This window comes from Gavia stellata, chromosome 5, assembly GCF_030936135.1.
Source record: "Gavia stellata isolate bGavSte3 chromosome 5, bGavSte3.hap2, whole genome shotgun sequence".
NCBI classification, from domain to species: domain Eukaryota; kingdom Metazoa; phylum Chordata; class Aves; order Gaviiformes; family Gaviidae; genus Gavia; species Gavia stellata.
Genome location: NC_082598.1, coordinates 26,045,263 through 26,059,032, shown reverse-complemented (window position 1 = coordinate 26,059,032; position 13,770 = coordinate 26,045,263). Strand labels below are relative to the sequence as shown.

The 13,770-nt window shown below is 36.7% G+C and overlaps 1 protein-coding gene across 4 annotated transcripts in view; it reads right to left on the bottom strand.

Annotated features, from left to right (window-relative positions):
• The window catches only part of KLHL5 (kelch like family member 5), a 64,764-nt gene that overhangs the window by 29,291 nt on the left and 21,703 nt on the right, over window positions 1-13,770 (bottom strand). For 2 of the 4 annotated variants that reach the window (XM_059817385.1, XM_059817386.1), the window contains one exon: window positions 4,986-5,171. The exons of 1 other annotated variant lie outside the window; for it this stretch is intronic. In XM_059817385.1, the coding sequence (XP_059673368.1) occupies window positions 4,986-5,128 (143 nt within the window). In that variant the 5' untranslated portion in view covers window positions 5,129-5,171. The remainder of the gene's footprint in view (window positions 1-4,985; window positions 5,172-13,770) is intronic. One more of the 4 variants, XM_059817387.1, reaches the window with a different exon arrangement.

The following is a 13,770-nucleotide window of genomic DNA, read 5'->3' as shown; positions in this document are numbered from 1 at the left end:
AGTTGGCATTGTATCGTTCGACTGTGGATGTCAAACATATTTACCTTTACTCTCCTTCTTACCTAATTACCAGCTACTGCCAAATACTCAATTCTGCATAGATAAGATTACAAAAATTTGGCTACTGAATTACATGCAGTAGATTGGCTGCTCTTTTTCAGCGCACAGGAAAAATGTAGAGAAAAAGGAACACATGAATACCATAATTTTTCATCTGGGACATCGTAAGGTGTCTGAAAAATTAATCTCTCTGGAAAAAACACTCAACAGCTATGGGCTAAATACTGACAAAATCTGGGTCTTTCAGTATGTCTCCCTGTTCTTACAGGAGGTTCCAGTGCTACTGATGTCTTTCATTTCTGTGGTTTGTACTGGTCCAAAAAGAGAAAGATCCACTATGATGACTTAACTTATTTTGAAGAGTTTTCTACTGAGAACCAGTAAAATATGTGTAAGCAAGGTGGCAGGCCTGAATTAAATTGTACTTGTTGGAATTTCCGTAAGCTGCATCATCTAGACAGTTTTCTAGGTCTTCAAAGGAATTATTACGTAAAATGATGATAGCTGTCAAACCTGGCAATTTACAGATTCAGTATCTCCCAACCTGCTTCACCTGACAGAATGAAGTGAAGCTTCTTAACATCTTAAAGATAAAAGGGACACTTCCTAGGCAGCTCCTTGTTTGTGGCTGTATAACAGCTAAAAATAGTCCTAGGGAACTCACTAAAAGCATTCACTGAAGTTGTAAGGTTCATGCATCCTAGTATGAAGCACCTCACATACTGGTGGCTTCAGCTAGTTTATATTCTTGATAACAAAGCATGTCAGTAATAAAAAGAATATATGACAGTGGTACTATCCCACACTACTAATATATCCGTATTTATTTAAATTAAAATTGTTTAAAAACAAGCAATACCTAAAAATACATGCAGTATGTTTATGCTAAAATTATTTCTAATTATATCTCTCTTCCAGGGAAATCACACCTTTCAAAATTCATTTGCTGCTTCTGACACTGAAATCATGATTACAATAAGCCCTTTAGTAAAATCTTTCAAAACAGCCACACTGTTAGTAGCAATAGTACCTTTTTAACATAAAGCTATCACAGAACTGCTTTTTTATATACTTTGACTTTTTAGAAAGACACCTTGTGTTAAACTTTTTTAACCATGTAGCTAAAACAAAACAAAAAAAAGGCTGCAGTGAAGGATTTACAAACTAAGGCAATACAGACTGTGAAAGAAAGGAAGTATTATTAAGCCATATGGAAAAGAATTTCAAAGATAAATAATCCTCAAGATAAAAAATGTCTGCAAACCAGGATTTGTGCTCTTCCAAACAAGCTTCCTAACCCCTAGAGCGCATAAGCTTCCATTTGCCTTCTTTCCTTCAGTCTCATGTCTTTTGTATTTCCATCTTTCAGTGTCAACAGGAAGAAAGAAAATGGCTCTGCACTGATTTTCAGATTGCTGGTTAAAGGATGCATAGCAGGCTTTAAATCCCCTCTGGCTAGGAATTTACACAGACCTCGCTTTTCTTATGTGAATGTTCTGATCAGCAGGTTATTATAAAACAAAACAAACTTATTATGGATCTAGCAGTTAGCTGAATGTAATAAATAGGAATGTAATAAATGACTTAGACATCGGAAATTGCAGTGGACACAGAAAAAGCACCTGGTATGAAAAACTTAAATTAATTACATTTAATTTAATTAAAAGTCTGGCAAAATTTCTTTATGGAACTGCAGTCTAAGGGAGTGGGAATATAATGCATTTTTTCATTGTGGAGAACTGTCCCCTTTCCTACTTGCTTCTTGATCTCCTAAATAAGTTCTTAGCTATAATTTCAGCATAGAATGAGAACATAAACAGTCTTAGAATAATAGAGAATGCCATATTCAGAAAAATCATGACTGCATGTGATAGTCTTATTTGTAGCAGACCCATAGCCTGAATTCTTTGAATAGACAGAAACCAAAACCCTTCAGAATTTTACAGTAATGTATTACCTGTGCTTATTACTATTGCAGACACCAAACTCACTGCTCTTTTCTCTAAGAACATACATCATACACCTCAGAACATTCAAGTACCATCAAAAGTAGAAACTGAGAATTAAGAAAAAAAATACAGGAACTATTAAAAATATCAAGTTCAAAACAGAAAATCTGAAAACTCCTCTTTCTATATAAGTGTGACTAATAATAATAATGAAAAATGTTCTTTCTTACCAATTCTGTGACCGCATACTAAGAAAAGCCCTTTTATCCTTCTTAAAAAAAAAAAGGAAAAAAGCCGTTCAGTGTAAGTGAACTTTCTATTTTCTTACACATCTTAGAATTCCAAGCCATTAAGCTAATATCTATTTAATACATCTTTTGTTGCTCATTAAGTCTTAAGATAAAATAATCACTATTTTTCTGAAATACACTGACTGCTCCAGCCTGCAGTCAATACTAAAGAATTCAGAACTTGGATACAGGCAGTAAAAAATCCTACAGAATTTTTTTCTTGTAACATAGGCTACTACAAGTACATAAAGCCAGTCTTCTTACTGAACTATAAAATTCCACACCAAATTTAAGATTTCCATCTTTATCTTTCCCACTATGGAAAAGTTCAATTTTCAGTGAGGTACTTTGGATGTACTGAGATGAAGATTGTAGTTATTGCTATGTTTCTCTGTGAAAATAAAACAGTAAAAAGAACTTACTGTACAAAAGGCAAAGCTGCTTTCTAAGTTGCTCCAACAGTATAAAGTGAACTAAGGACAATCATAAGCCTCCCATCTCCTGCTACAAGCACAAGGTGTGCTTCTTTGACCTTAACTTTCATGCATATTTAAAACGCAATATACCAACTACAGCAAGATGTTTCTCCTCTTAAGAGGAGGAAACCAGTGCAAATAACAGGTGGTAGCATATGCCTAATGCGCTACAGAAATAGATACATAGCAGAAACTGGAGCAGCAAAGTCAGTTCTCTAAATAAGTGAAAAACAGGTACGAACCACATTAAAGAACTTTTTAGCATGCTGTCTTTCTGTTTATCTTGTTGCAAAAAAAAAAAAAAATCTTCCAGTCCTTACAACATATTTGCAGCTGTCCTCTGCACCCTTTCTATACTTCTTAACTATTACGTAAACCATACTCCAGAACAGTATGCTGCAAAGGTACTACCTTGGCCACATGAGGAAGTAAAATGATTTCCTTATTATAATCACTGTTTTTCCTGTTTACTGCACTCCAAAACTCTTTGCTTTCTAAATTACTTCAGTGGCTGCAAATCCACCAGGGGTGTGTGCATGCCCTGTTTTCATCTGATTCACTCTTTCCACAGGGACAATGCAGTTTTGCAACTAATTTGAACAAACTGAAGACCAATCTTAAGCAACTCTGTAGCCGCCGGGAAAGCCAAATCATCTTGGTCACCCTATTGTCTCTCCGGAAAGGATTCATCATCATCCACAGCTACATGGCTGTAAGTGTTTACTAAGGAATTCAGGTCAGGGGTTGGGTGGAGAGTAGTACCACCCATTTTAGCAGTAACTGCAGTAATATTTGCTTAAATCAACTTGGAAGAGTCAAGGATAGTCTTGACTGTTTAAAAGCAAAGTGTCATAAAATGAAGTCTCCAAGAGCAATAGCAAATTATGGTATAACTGCTTCCCTGCTCCTCAAGTCAGTTCCTATCCCCATGCTATCATTCCCTTAGCTGTGTCAGCACAACAGTGTGGACGATACCTGAATAAAAGCAGAGACCTGGCTTTTTAAGAAAAATACCAAACCCAAACCAGCAACCTCTTCCCATCTTTTTGTTACTATTACAGTATTAAGCTGTAGTTTCACTGTGGGGGTAGAAATCAGCGATGGAAAATAAGAATGCTTTAGGTTGCTATTTCTGTTGTAGACCTAACCTTAAGAAACCACAGCTTAATTACACCTAGGTTCCTATTCAAACTATTAATACTGTGCATTAAATACTGTAATGTGCTTCAGTTATTCGTACTTTTGTTTCACAATCTTTGGTGTTTTCCTAGCTTTTAAGTGGCATGCTATATGATCTGTTAATTACACAGATGACAGATAGGGTAACGTTTGATGTAATTTAGCCCTCTAACACTTACTGTCAGTGTTCAGTAGTCTACTATCAAAGGACTCTTCCTACTATAGGAGCAAAAAAAAACTTTATGCGGACAGAAGACTGTCCTTATTGCTAATTATGACTCCAACAATTTAATTGTTAGTACAAAGAAAAAGTTAAATCTAAAAAAATTTTTACGTCATTCTGTGGTACAAAAGCCTGGAGAAGCGGAGGCTGAGGGGAGACCTCAACGCTCTCTACAATTACCTGAAAGGAGGTTGCAGAGAGGTGGGTCTTGGCCTCTTCTCCTAAGTGATGAGTGACAGGACAAGAAGAAATGGCCTCAAGTTGCGCCAGGGGAGGTTTAGACTGGATATTAGGAAAAATTTCTTTTCTGAGAGAGTGGTGAGACACTGGAATAAACTGCCCAGAGAAGTGGTGGAGTCACCATCCCCGGAGGTGTTCAAGGAACATGTGGACAAGGCATTGTGGGGCATGGTTTAGTGGGCATGGTGGTGTTTGTTGTTTGATGCTTGGACTTGAGGATCTTACAGGTCTTTTCCAACCTCAGTGATCCTGTGATTCTGTGAAAAACCACTGCTACTTATAATATTCTGAGGGCGCATTTGGGACTTTTGGGGAATTTATTTCTTTATGAAAATATCTTACTGTATGCTTGAAGACAAAAATCACAATTATTTTTGATGCTGCATTGCATACAACAGACAGAAATTAACTTTTAGTTTCCAAATAAATGTTAAAAAAACATAAGCATGTTCAAAGTATTCCAAATTGTTTAGGATGCTCTGACCTTTTTTAAACAAAACACAGGACACATTTTGAAGGTGCAATTGTAAATGAATATGAAGTTCCTTCAAAATTATTATAAACTTACCTGTGAGCTGGAATTCTACGATCACCAGCAACTAACACCACATCACATAGCTGTTTGTGCCTAAGATAATTCTCCATTTTTTTAAAAGTTTGTTCAGCGTGGTTGAGAGCCTGAAAAAATTCATCTGAGGTACAGGGCTCCATAACGTGGCAAGATGATAAGGTATGACTGCTGTTGGAGGTTCTGCTGAAGACAATAACAGAAATCTTAGTTCACACAGTATAAGATGCAGCAACTCTATCTACAGATGATGAAATAAAAATCATATGTGATTTTAAAACTGACATATGATTTGTTTTAATAAATATTCCCTTGCTATTTTATTTCTTTTCATATTCATACTTTCTCTCTTCCTCCAAACCTAATCTAAACCCTTATGAAAAAGGTGCGATCATTTAACGTTGTACTCTTCAACTAACAGACGCACAAAGATCAGTCCAGTAATTGCATCTATAGCATTGTCAGATGGTTAAGGAAGAACAGACATCTACCAAGACCCTGCAAACTGGAAAAGCAATGGAAGAATGCAATAAGGAATCAAACCTCTCCCTGCCACATGCTAAAGTCTTGCTTCACACTTAACCTAAGGTGCCTAGAACAAAACTCACCATATACGGAGCTAGTAAAAGAGTATGGGCATGCAGGGGAAAAAACCATCAAGAAACACATCGATATACCACCACTCCTAATGCATGAAGCCGTATGTGTCTAAAAATGAGATACAGCACAGTAAAAACCAACACAGGGGAAAAGGAAGGGTGGATGGGGAAAAAAATTATTCTTGTCCATACACACAGCAGCTTGGGAGAAAAGAGGAACAGAGAAAACGTAAAAGGAATGCATGGGCCTAGGACATAAAGGAGATTAATCCTAATTATGTATACTGAGGGAAGCACCTTTTCTTGCTCACAGTTCTTTAACTGACTACTACTTACTTTTCCACAATGCAGGCAACTTATAAAATACTCTGGACCTACCACAATATTTGGAAGGACACGGATTCATAAGATCTTAATCCAGACCCCTGCTTTCACAAAGATGTCATGAACTCAAGCAGCATGCTCAGGGCTAAATCCACCGAAAGACTTTGCTCAGTCCTTAGCCTAGGATATTCATTTCAAGACAGAGCTCCTCAAAATAAAAGTTTAAATTTTCATCAGAAAATGTTCTGTAAAGGTGTTTTGGTGGGGTTTTTTTGGTTTTGTGGGTGTTTTTTGTTGCTTTGTTTTTTCCATGTGCCCAGATAGCTAAAAAGGCCAAGCAATTTGGCACTTGATTCAAACCTATATCTAGTAATGGATCAGAAATGAGATACCTGCCTACCTAATTCCCTTGGAGGACTTTATCTTAAATATGCTTTCTGAAGTTGTGATTAGCCACTTATTTAAGCTGTGTCAACTTCTTCTCACCCCCCATGAGTCACTTGTTCTGCTCCACCACTGGCCCTCTGACAAGCTGGAACAAGTATTCTTTGTGGCCATTTTGGAAACTGAATCAAGGAACCCATATGTGAAAAATGTAACCAATGTAACCATAAAAAGCATTATATTGGCAAAACTGGGTGGCATTCTCACAGTGAATGAGCACGTAGTACTCAGGGAAAGCAACTCTTAAACCAGCAACCCTGCAAAAGAAACGGAACAAGAAAGAACAGGGTGCTGGTCAACAAGAAAGTGTTTAGGAAATTCTTGTTCCCTATCGCAATTTACCACATCCTCAATTGTGTCGATACAGGTTGGTTTCTTTTTTTTGGTTGAACCATCTTTTAACCCAGATTCATCAAATTAACCCTATTAATAATGATAAAAAAATTACATGATATCAGGGACTTGATTTACATTACAACCTCACAAATAGTTGTGCAGCTAGAACTGAAGAAGCAACAAATTAGTACAGAGAACGAAAAAACTTTCTAAGCCAGCACTTTGCTGGGCCAGAACCTCACTAGAGCTATTGCCAGCCCCAAGACTGCACATGTGTACATTCTGCACAAAACTCAGTGGCAGTCCCCACTCTTGTTCAGTAAGGAAAACTAATTGCACTGGTGTTTGTCTTTCACTACCCACCATAAAGCACTTATTCAGGACACAACAGAGCCAAGCTTAGTTCTTCCCTTCACCTGAAGAAGTTCAACCCTATACCTGTCCTCTAGCCAGTAACTTACAAGCCATTGTCCATAAGGAAAGAAAATGAGAAGGGATGAAAGATTAAGCTTCAGTGGTCCATGAGAACATGAAACAGACAGTCTAACAGTTGAGGTACTTGCAAAAAAGGGAAGATACAGCTTCAAGGGCTATTTATGCCTATTACCCAATGACTGGTTATGAAAACTTCAAATCTCACTCCTTCCCCTAACTGTTTTACAAATCTGCTTCCCAGTTCAGTTTGCCACATCCATGACAGCTTGGCAGAATACACAGGCAAGGAAAGAACAGAGGAAGGGAAGGACCTGCTTTTCTCTCTCCCAGCGGTAGTACTGAAATGCCTTCTAAAATTCTTGGCCTACACCCCTTCCACCTAGAGAGAGGAAACCTGGGTGTCTAACACTGACCCATGAATCCCATGCTCAGAGCAAACACCCAGCTGCGAGGTCCTGCAGCTCTGAGTATCAAGGCGGCTCTGCTCCTTTTGGATTTGGCTCTCGACTCAAATTTATCTTTTAGTATGAATTTCCCCTCCCATAGGCTAGAGGTATTGCTACTTCTGCACACCTCACACGTACTACTAAGAAAATTACATCAAAGACAGAGGCTGTCAGCGCACGAGATAAGTGTATCAAAGAACCCTGTCTGCATATTTCTTAAAGAATAAGATTCTAAGATAGCATTTTTAACACCTTAAGTGGAAATACTATTATGAGTATCTTAGAATGTTAGTCGTTAGGGTTTCCTTTTTGTATTCTTAAACTTCAGTCACACTTTTCTTGGTCTTTCTTTTCTTTCCCTATTTATGTAAAAAATATCCTATCTAGTACTGACCAATTTTTATTAAGTATGGTACAATTTCAGGATGATTGTAAAAATATAAGTTACTTTAAGGACAAGGTCTTTCCCATGCTAGCTACACATTTTACTACCCTGGTGACAAACATCCATATACTAAAGATGCTAGCTTTCTTCAACTTCTCTGTCTAATAAAGAATTTATACAGGAGTATGGCTTTTGAAATCAAAATTATGTATAAGCCATGCTATAAACCCATTCATTTTTAAAGGATTTTATTTCTTGAAGTAGGATGTTTGGAATAAGGAGCTCTGCCCAATATAACAGTTCATTGCAAAGCAATGAAGCAATTAACTGGGCTAGTGAAGTGGTGATAAATGAGTTTCAAAAGTAAAAGCATATATGATGGTGACAACTGGAGAGCTGAATTCACACCTCTCCTTCTGCTGTTGTTTCAGGCTGCATTGTTGTAGCTTTAACAAAGCCACAGCACAGTTTTCAATATAAAAACAAACCAAACCATAACATATACAAGCCTTATTTCCTCTCACTTTTACTAAACTCTCTCTCTCAAAAGAGAGGCATCAATGTTTTTCAAATTTTACAGGGGAGAAGCACAACCTGTTCCTATTAACAGGATTTGTTATTTTAATTATTTTAAAGCATTGAGATTCATTTTAAAGGAGGAGTTACAACAGTTATTTTACCGCAATGACACATATTAGTTAACAACCTATGAATTCCAGTAAGTATTAACCTTTGGCTATTACAAAGGTCGCAAAACTTTTTTCAAGCATTTTATTTTATGCATTTTAAATTCTTTTCAGGAAGGCATCTTTTAGGTTAAATGTCTCCATGTTTGCCTTTGAAATAAAAATGAAGCAATAAAGACTTCATTACGACTAAGAAAAAAATCAAATACACACTTCAAACTATTCATTTTGGAATAGAGATAGAGGAACAAAATATGAAATTAATTTAAAAATCATTGTCCTGAAAAACTGTGTAAAATTATGTCTGAAAAAAATGATCTCTGAAAATTATGCATAAATTCACTCGTATTTAAAACTGTGCTATTGTCATGATCTGTTCACCTAATTTAGCTGTAACCTCATCTGTACTTCTAAAAAAGGTCAGCTTGTCCCCAAGATAATATGAAATCCTATGAATCTGCAAAAACGTAGTTTTACTGCAAGATAAAGAGTGACACGGTTAGATAAAGGGTATGTAGTACAGATGCTGACCTTGTAAGTACCGCCTTGTCTCTTCTAGCCTTTTGCAGCAAGTAACAGCATATTTCCTTGCATGAAAAAGTCACATTTCTTTTGACAGGAGCAACATGTTGAAGCGCAGCTGGTTACTAGAGCCTTGACTGGACAAAGGAGTCAGGCAGCATTACAACAGGATTTATATCTGCAAAATCTTGATGGAGAAAATACCCCAAATATACTGCTACTATGCCTACTCAACTGGCTGGTTCACAGAATCAACAAATAAAGTCTGTTTTTCAAAAGGTTTCTATGATCTGTCTCCTTTTCCCACTCCATCTACCACCACAAGTCTAGCTCTTCTCCGTTCCCCTCAATTCCTTAAGGCACTGCCTCACTAGGCAAGAGACAGCAAATAATGTGACTAACGGGAAGCTGTGCTGCACAGCCAGCTTTGCATCAGATGAATTCTGCACTTTTTCAGTGAAGGCAGTAAGCTGAGTTTCTCTCCATTAACTAGCTGCCATTTGCAAGGAGTGACGTTATCTTTGAGACTTCTGCCTACCCTCACACTAAGATGAAAATGGCCCATGGGTTTTAAAGCTACCATGGAAATGGCTGGCATGATGCAGAACACAACTGCATAAACTTGGTCCCTTTAGGAAACCAAAAAAAAGCAAATGCTCTATCTATGCTACTGAACAGCACTACACACCAAACCAAATGGTTTTCATAGATATACTGAAAACAGTGCAAAATCAAACTGGAGCAAGAATAACGTGTGCATAGAATTGGCTTAAATTCTGTTTTACATATGTTTTTCTAACACAAGCTGGATGTAGATGAAAGCATTAGAAGTAGTAAACACACTGGCAAAACTGTAGAGATGAGGAAAAATACACATTTTTCTCCCCACTACGTTTCCAGTGAACACCACTTTGTTTCTCAGGAAATGAAGTAACTGACATCAACATTTTAAATCTGAATTAATGCATAAAGACTATTCCTTTATAAATAGGACAAGTAAATAAACAGAAAATCAACAAACCAATATAGACAACACAACATATACAGATATTAAAAAAGTATCATGATATTTCAAAGAAAAAAAATAGTAAAAATACTAGTTTTATTCACATCTCAAAAAGGTTCAAAACAATAGTATGTTTAGAGATAAGTGATGAAAATTAAGTATATGCAGGAAAATGGGTGCGACTGCCTTGTGTTTAGAGAAGACAATAGAAGGAAGAAAAATAATGCATAGTACCTCTGACTATAAATTACATGCTCCTGTTTACATTCTTGTAATGCAAACCCAAGAATAAAGTCAATGAAATCAAAAGCCAATGTTTGACTGATCAAAGCAGAAATCTGCAGTCATAAATGAAGCATATGAAATTTACTCTAGCGAATCCCCAATAAGCTGTAAGTTTCACTACTGTTCAAAACCAGCAAAGGCATTTATTCTCTTACTAGAACAGACAAATCTCCAGCAGCTGGACTTCCTATCTAAAAAAAAAGTCTCATGGAGCCCAAAGGTAAGCTAATTGTCTGCTGTGAGACAGGACACTGCATTTGCTATACTGCATAACAAACATGATCTCAAGGTAGGGTTTTTTTGTAATAATATAATTAGAAGATCTGTTGCAATTTCAAGTCATCTTTAGGCTAGGGTAGTCAATTGTTTAGGTCATACACATTAGAGAAGGTAAGAGTATGTCTCCCCTTAGACAAATTAGGATACATATTAAGATACATCTTTTGCATTTTTAAACACATCTTAATTTTGCAACTTTCTTGCTGCACTAAGATGGCTTCCTGCATTGCAGTTTTTACATACAATGTTTCAAAATAGTTTAAAAATATTTTTTCAACAATTTGGTTGTTTACACTGCTGTCTTCAAGTTAGCTGACATTTTATTGCATACAGAGTCCAGAACACAACTTACTAAAATAATATGCCAGCTTTTATGCCAGCTTCCATGATTTTATATTATACTTTGTAAGGAGCAAAATATTTCCTTCCTCAAAGTTGGTAAGACAAGGATGTAAGTGGCAGAGAGTGGAGTTTGTTGAAAAGAAGGATGCTGAAAGGATTCTTGGAAAAAGCAAGCAATGGTAAAAATCAGGACACTCTTTCAAAGGCTGGGAAGAGCATAAATAAAAGGAGGAAGCCATAGATGGTAACAACAAAGACTGCTAAAAATCCACAGTGTATCATAATTCAAGATAAGAAAAGACAATGGGAAGACAACAAAAGTGACTCGAGAGACTAAAGAGCACAGTAAGGCTATACATACACGTGAACTTGAGGGCTAGTGATTTACTCTACGCTAGAGAAAAGAATTATAGCAATAGCCAGAACTACAGTCTTGCAATCAAAAGGCACAGATTCAAGTAAACACAAATATATCTGCATTAACCTTAATCTAAATGGCATGAGTTACAACAGACATGAGAAGCTGGAGCACAGACTCCAGTGTTTCCTGTGCTAGCCCAATAAAGACATGCATACACATCTTTACTTGTTTCTAATTTTGATGAGAAATACTGCAGGCATGTTTCATTGCAGCTAGACCTTTGATTATAGCACTGATGTTTCTTGTCTCACTTCTAAGACAGGTCTTGGATTTAGAGCAATGAATTCGTATACCCACACAAATGTCACCAGTAACATGCATTCTGTCTGGAAAACAACTACTTGGACTACCTCATGATGCATCTGCATTGCAGTGTGATCGAGAAGTGCAGTAGTACAAAACCATACCAACAAAGCTTTAATGTAGTCAAAGCATGTGACAATCACTGCAAAAATATGTTTGTCTTGCATGGAAGCCCATTCCATCCTGAATAGCTGGAATGCCCTGTGGCTTTGCGAAGTCCATGCTGAAGCCTCTTGTTACCTTATCTTCATTACAACATCTACCATTCAAGCTTACTGGATTAAATCTGCCTCATATATGCTGTATAACGGTGCTGCACTAACTCTTTTCAAATGTGCATAGACATAACCCAAGTGAAGATGTAATAGGCACAGAGGAAAATGAATTTTAACAGTAGCATGGAAGAAAAGATACGAGAAGGCTAGGGATTCTCCCCTGTAAAACAACTCATCTGTCAATAACAAAGTTTCTTATTTTTGTCTAATTCATGCATATATCTAGCAAAAAATGCTCTTTTTAGTTTTTCAGTTAATTTCAAGTATCATACTACTATCATGCCACAATTAGGCAATCTATTAGCTGTCCTTATTTGACAGTTTGCATTATTTTGTGATAGGAGATATACAGAAATACACAGCAAAATTGCGGGTCCTAAAGAAATTACAGCCTCAAAGGTCAGTAAGACTGAAGTGAAAGAAAAGACATATCAAAAGTTTCTGTTGATTAAAAACTGTTGGGGGGGGGGCAGACTTAGATTGGAAGTTACAACGTACTAACTCCAAGACTGTTCACACAGAGCAATACTGTAGAGTAGCTACCACATGGTACATTCAGACCTTGTCTTAAGATCAATTACAGACATCTTACTAAACTGTTCAAGGTTAGGACACAACTGATGAATTCTGAAATACTGCTCATATTAAATGTTAAAATATAAATATACATTTTACATTATATTTGAATACATTTCCATACTTAAATCGACAGTAAAGTAATTCCAATATTTTAATGCACGCCTGGGTGAAATGAACCAGATACAATACTCTGCATAGTAGGTATGCTTTAGGTATTTTTAGCTTGATATCCACTGTGCCTTCAAGGTCTGTGGACTGCTGCTAAGGCACCCACAAAAAGTCAAGAAAACCAAATCTATTGCTAATAGGCTTAAATTTGCTATACAAGAGTCTTCACAGCTGTTGGAAGATTTTAAAAAGTGTACAAATCCAAAAAATGACCATTGCCTCAGGAATGTAGGAGAGTTAATAAACAGCAGCAGTAGAGGAAATCTAGGAGATGAAAACCAGTAAAAGAATTCAAACCTCACTGGCCAAGTAAAAAAATCATTGAGGCTAATGCTGGTTACAAACAACACATATGAGTATTATGTGAACACCATTATAGCCGACTAGCTCTGATCCCTGAATCCGGATGATCTGTTTGCATCTCAGATGCAGCCTTTGTCAAAGATCTGGTCCTAAACTTGGAATTTGCTTATCCCTTATGCCACCAAGCCCTACACTAATAACAAATTAATTCTACAGAGGCTCTCCTCTAAATGAATCATGTAATGATCTAAAGCTTTCATAATGACAAAGACCTGGTCAAAATGCTTTTCTACCTGTGCTATATGACGCGGCAAAGAGGAAGGATGATTGATACACAGAAAGCAGCAGAGCTGCTTCTGTTACTGCATGCTTTTAGGGCTTGTAACTGGGCAATAAGTTACACAGGAGTGAAGTAGTAAGGTAACTCCATAGCTTCTACAAAAAGTTTAAAAAAAAGGATGTTTTTATACACACAATTTGTTTCTAATGGAGGTAACAGGGTTTTCATATGGGAAAAAAGCCCTTTGAAAACTACATAGATGGAAGGGTTGGGGTTTTTTTCCTCAAGTCAACAGATAAGAAGCTATATTTTAGACTAATAAAAAAGATAATTTAAGTTCTTAACATCAGAAAAATTCCAGCTGTTA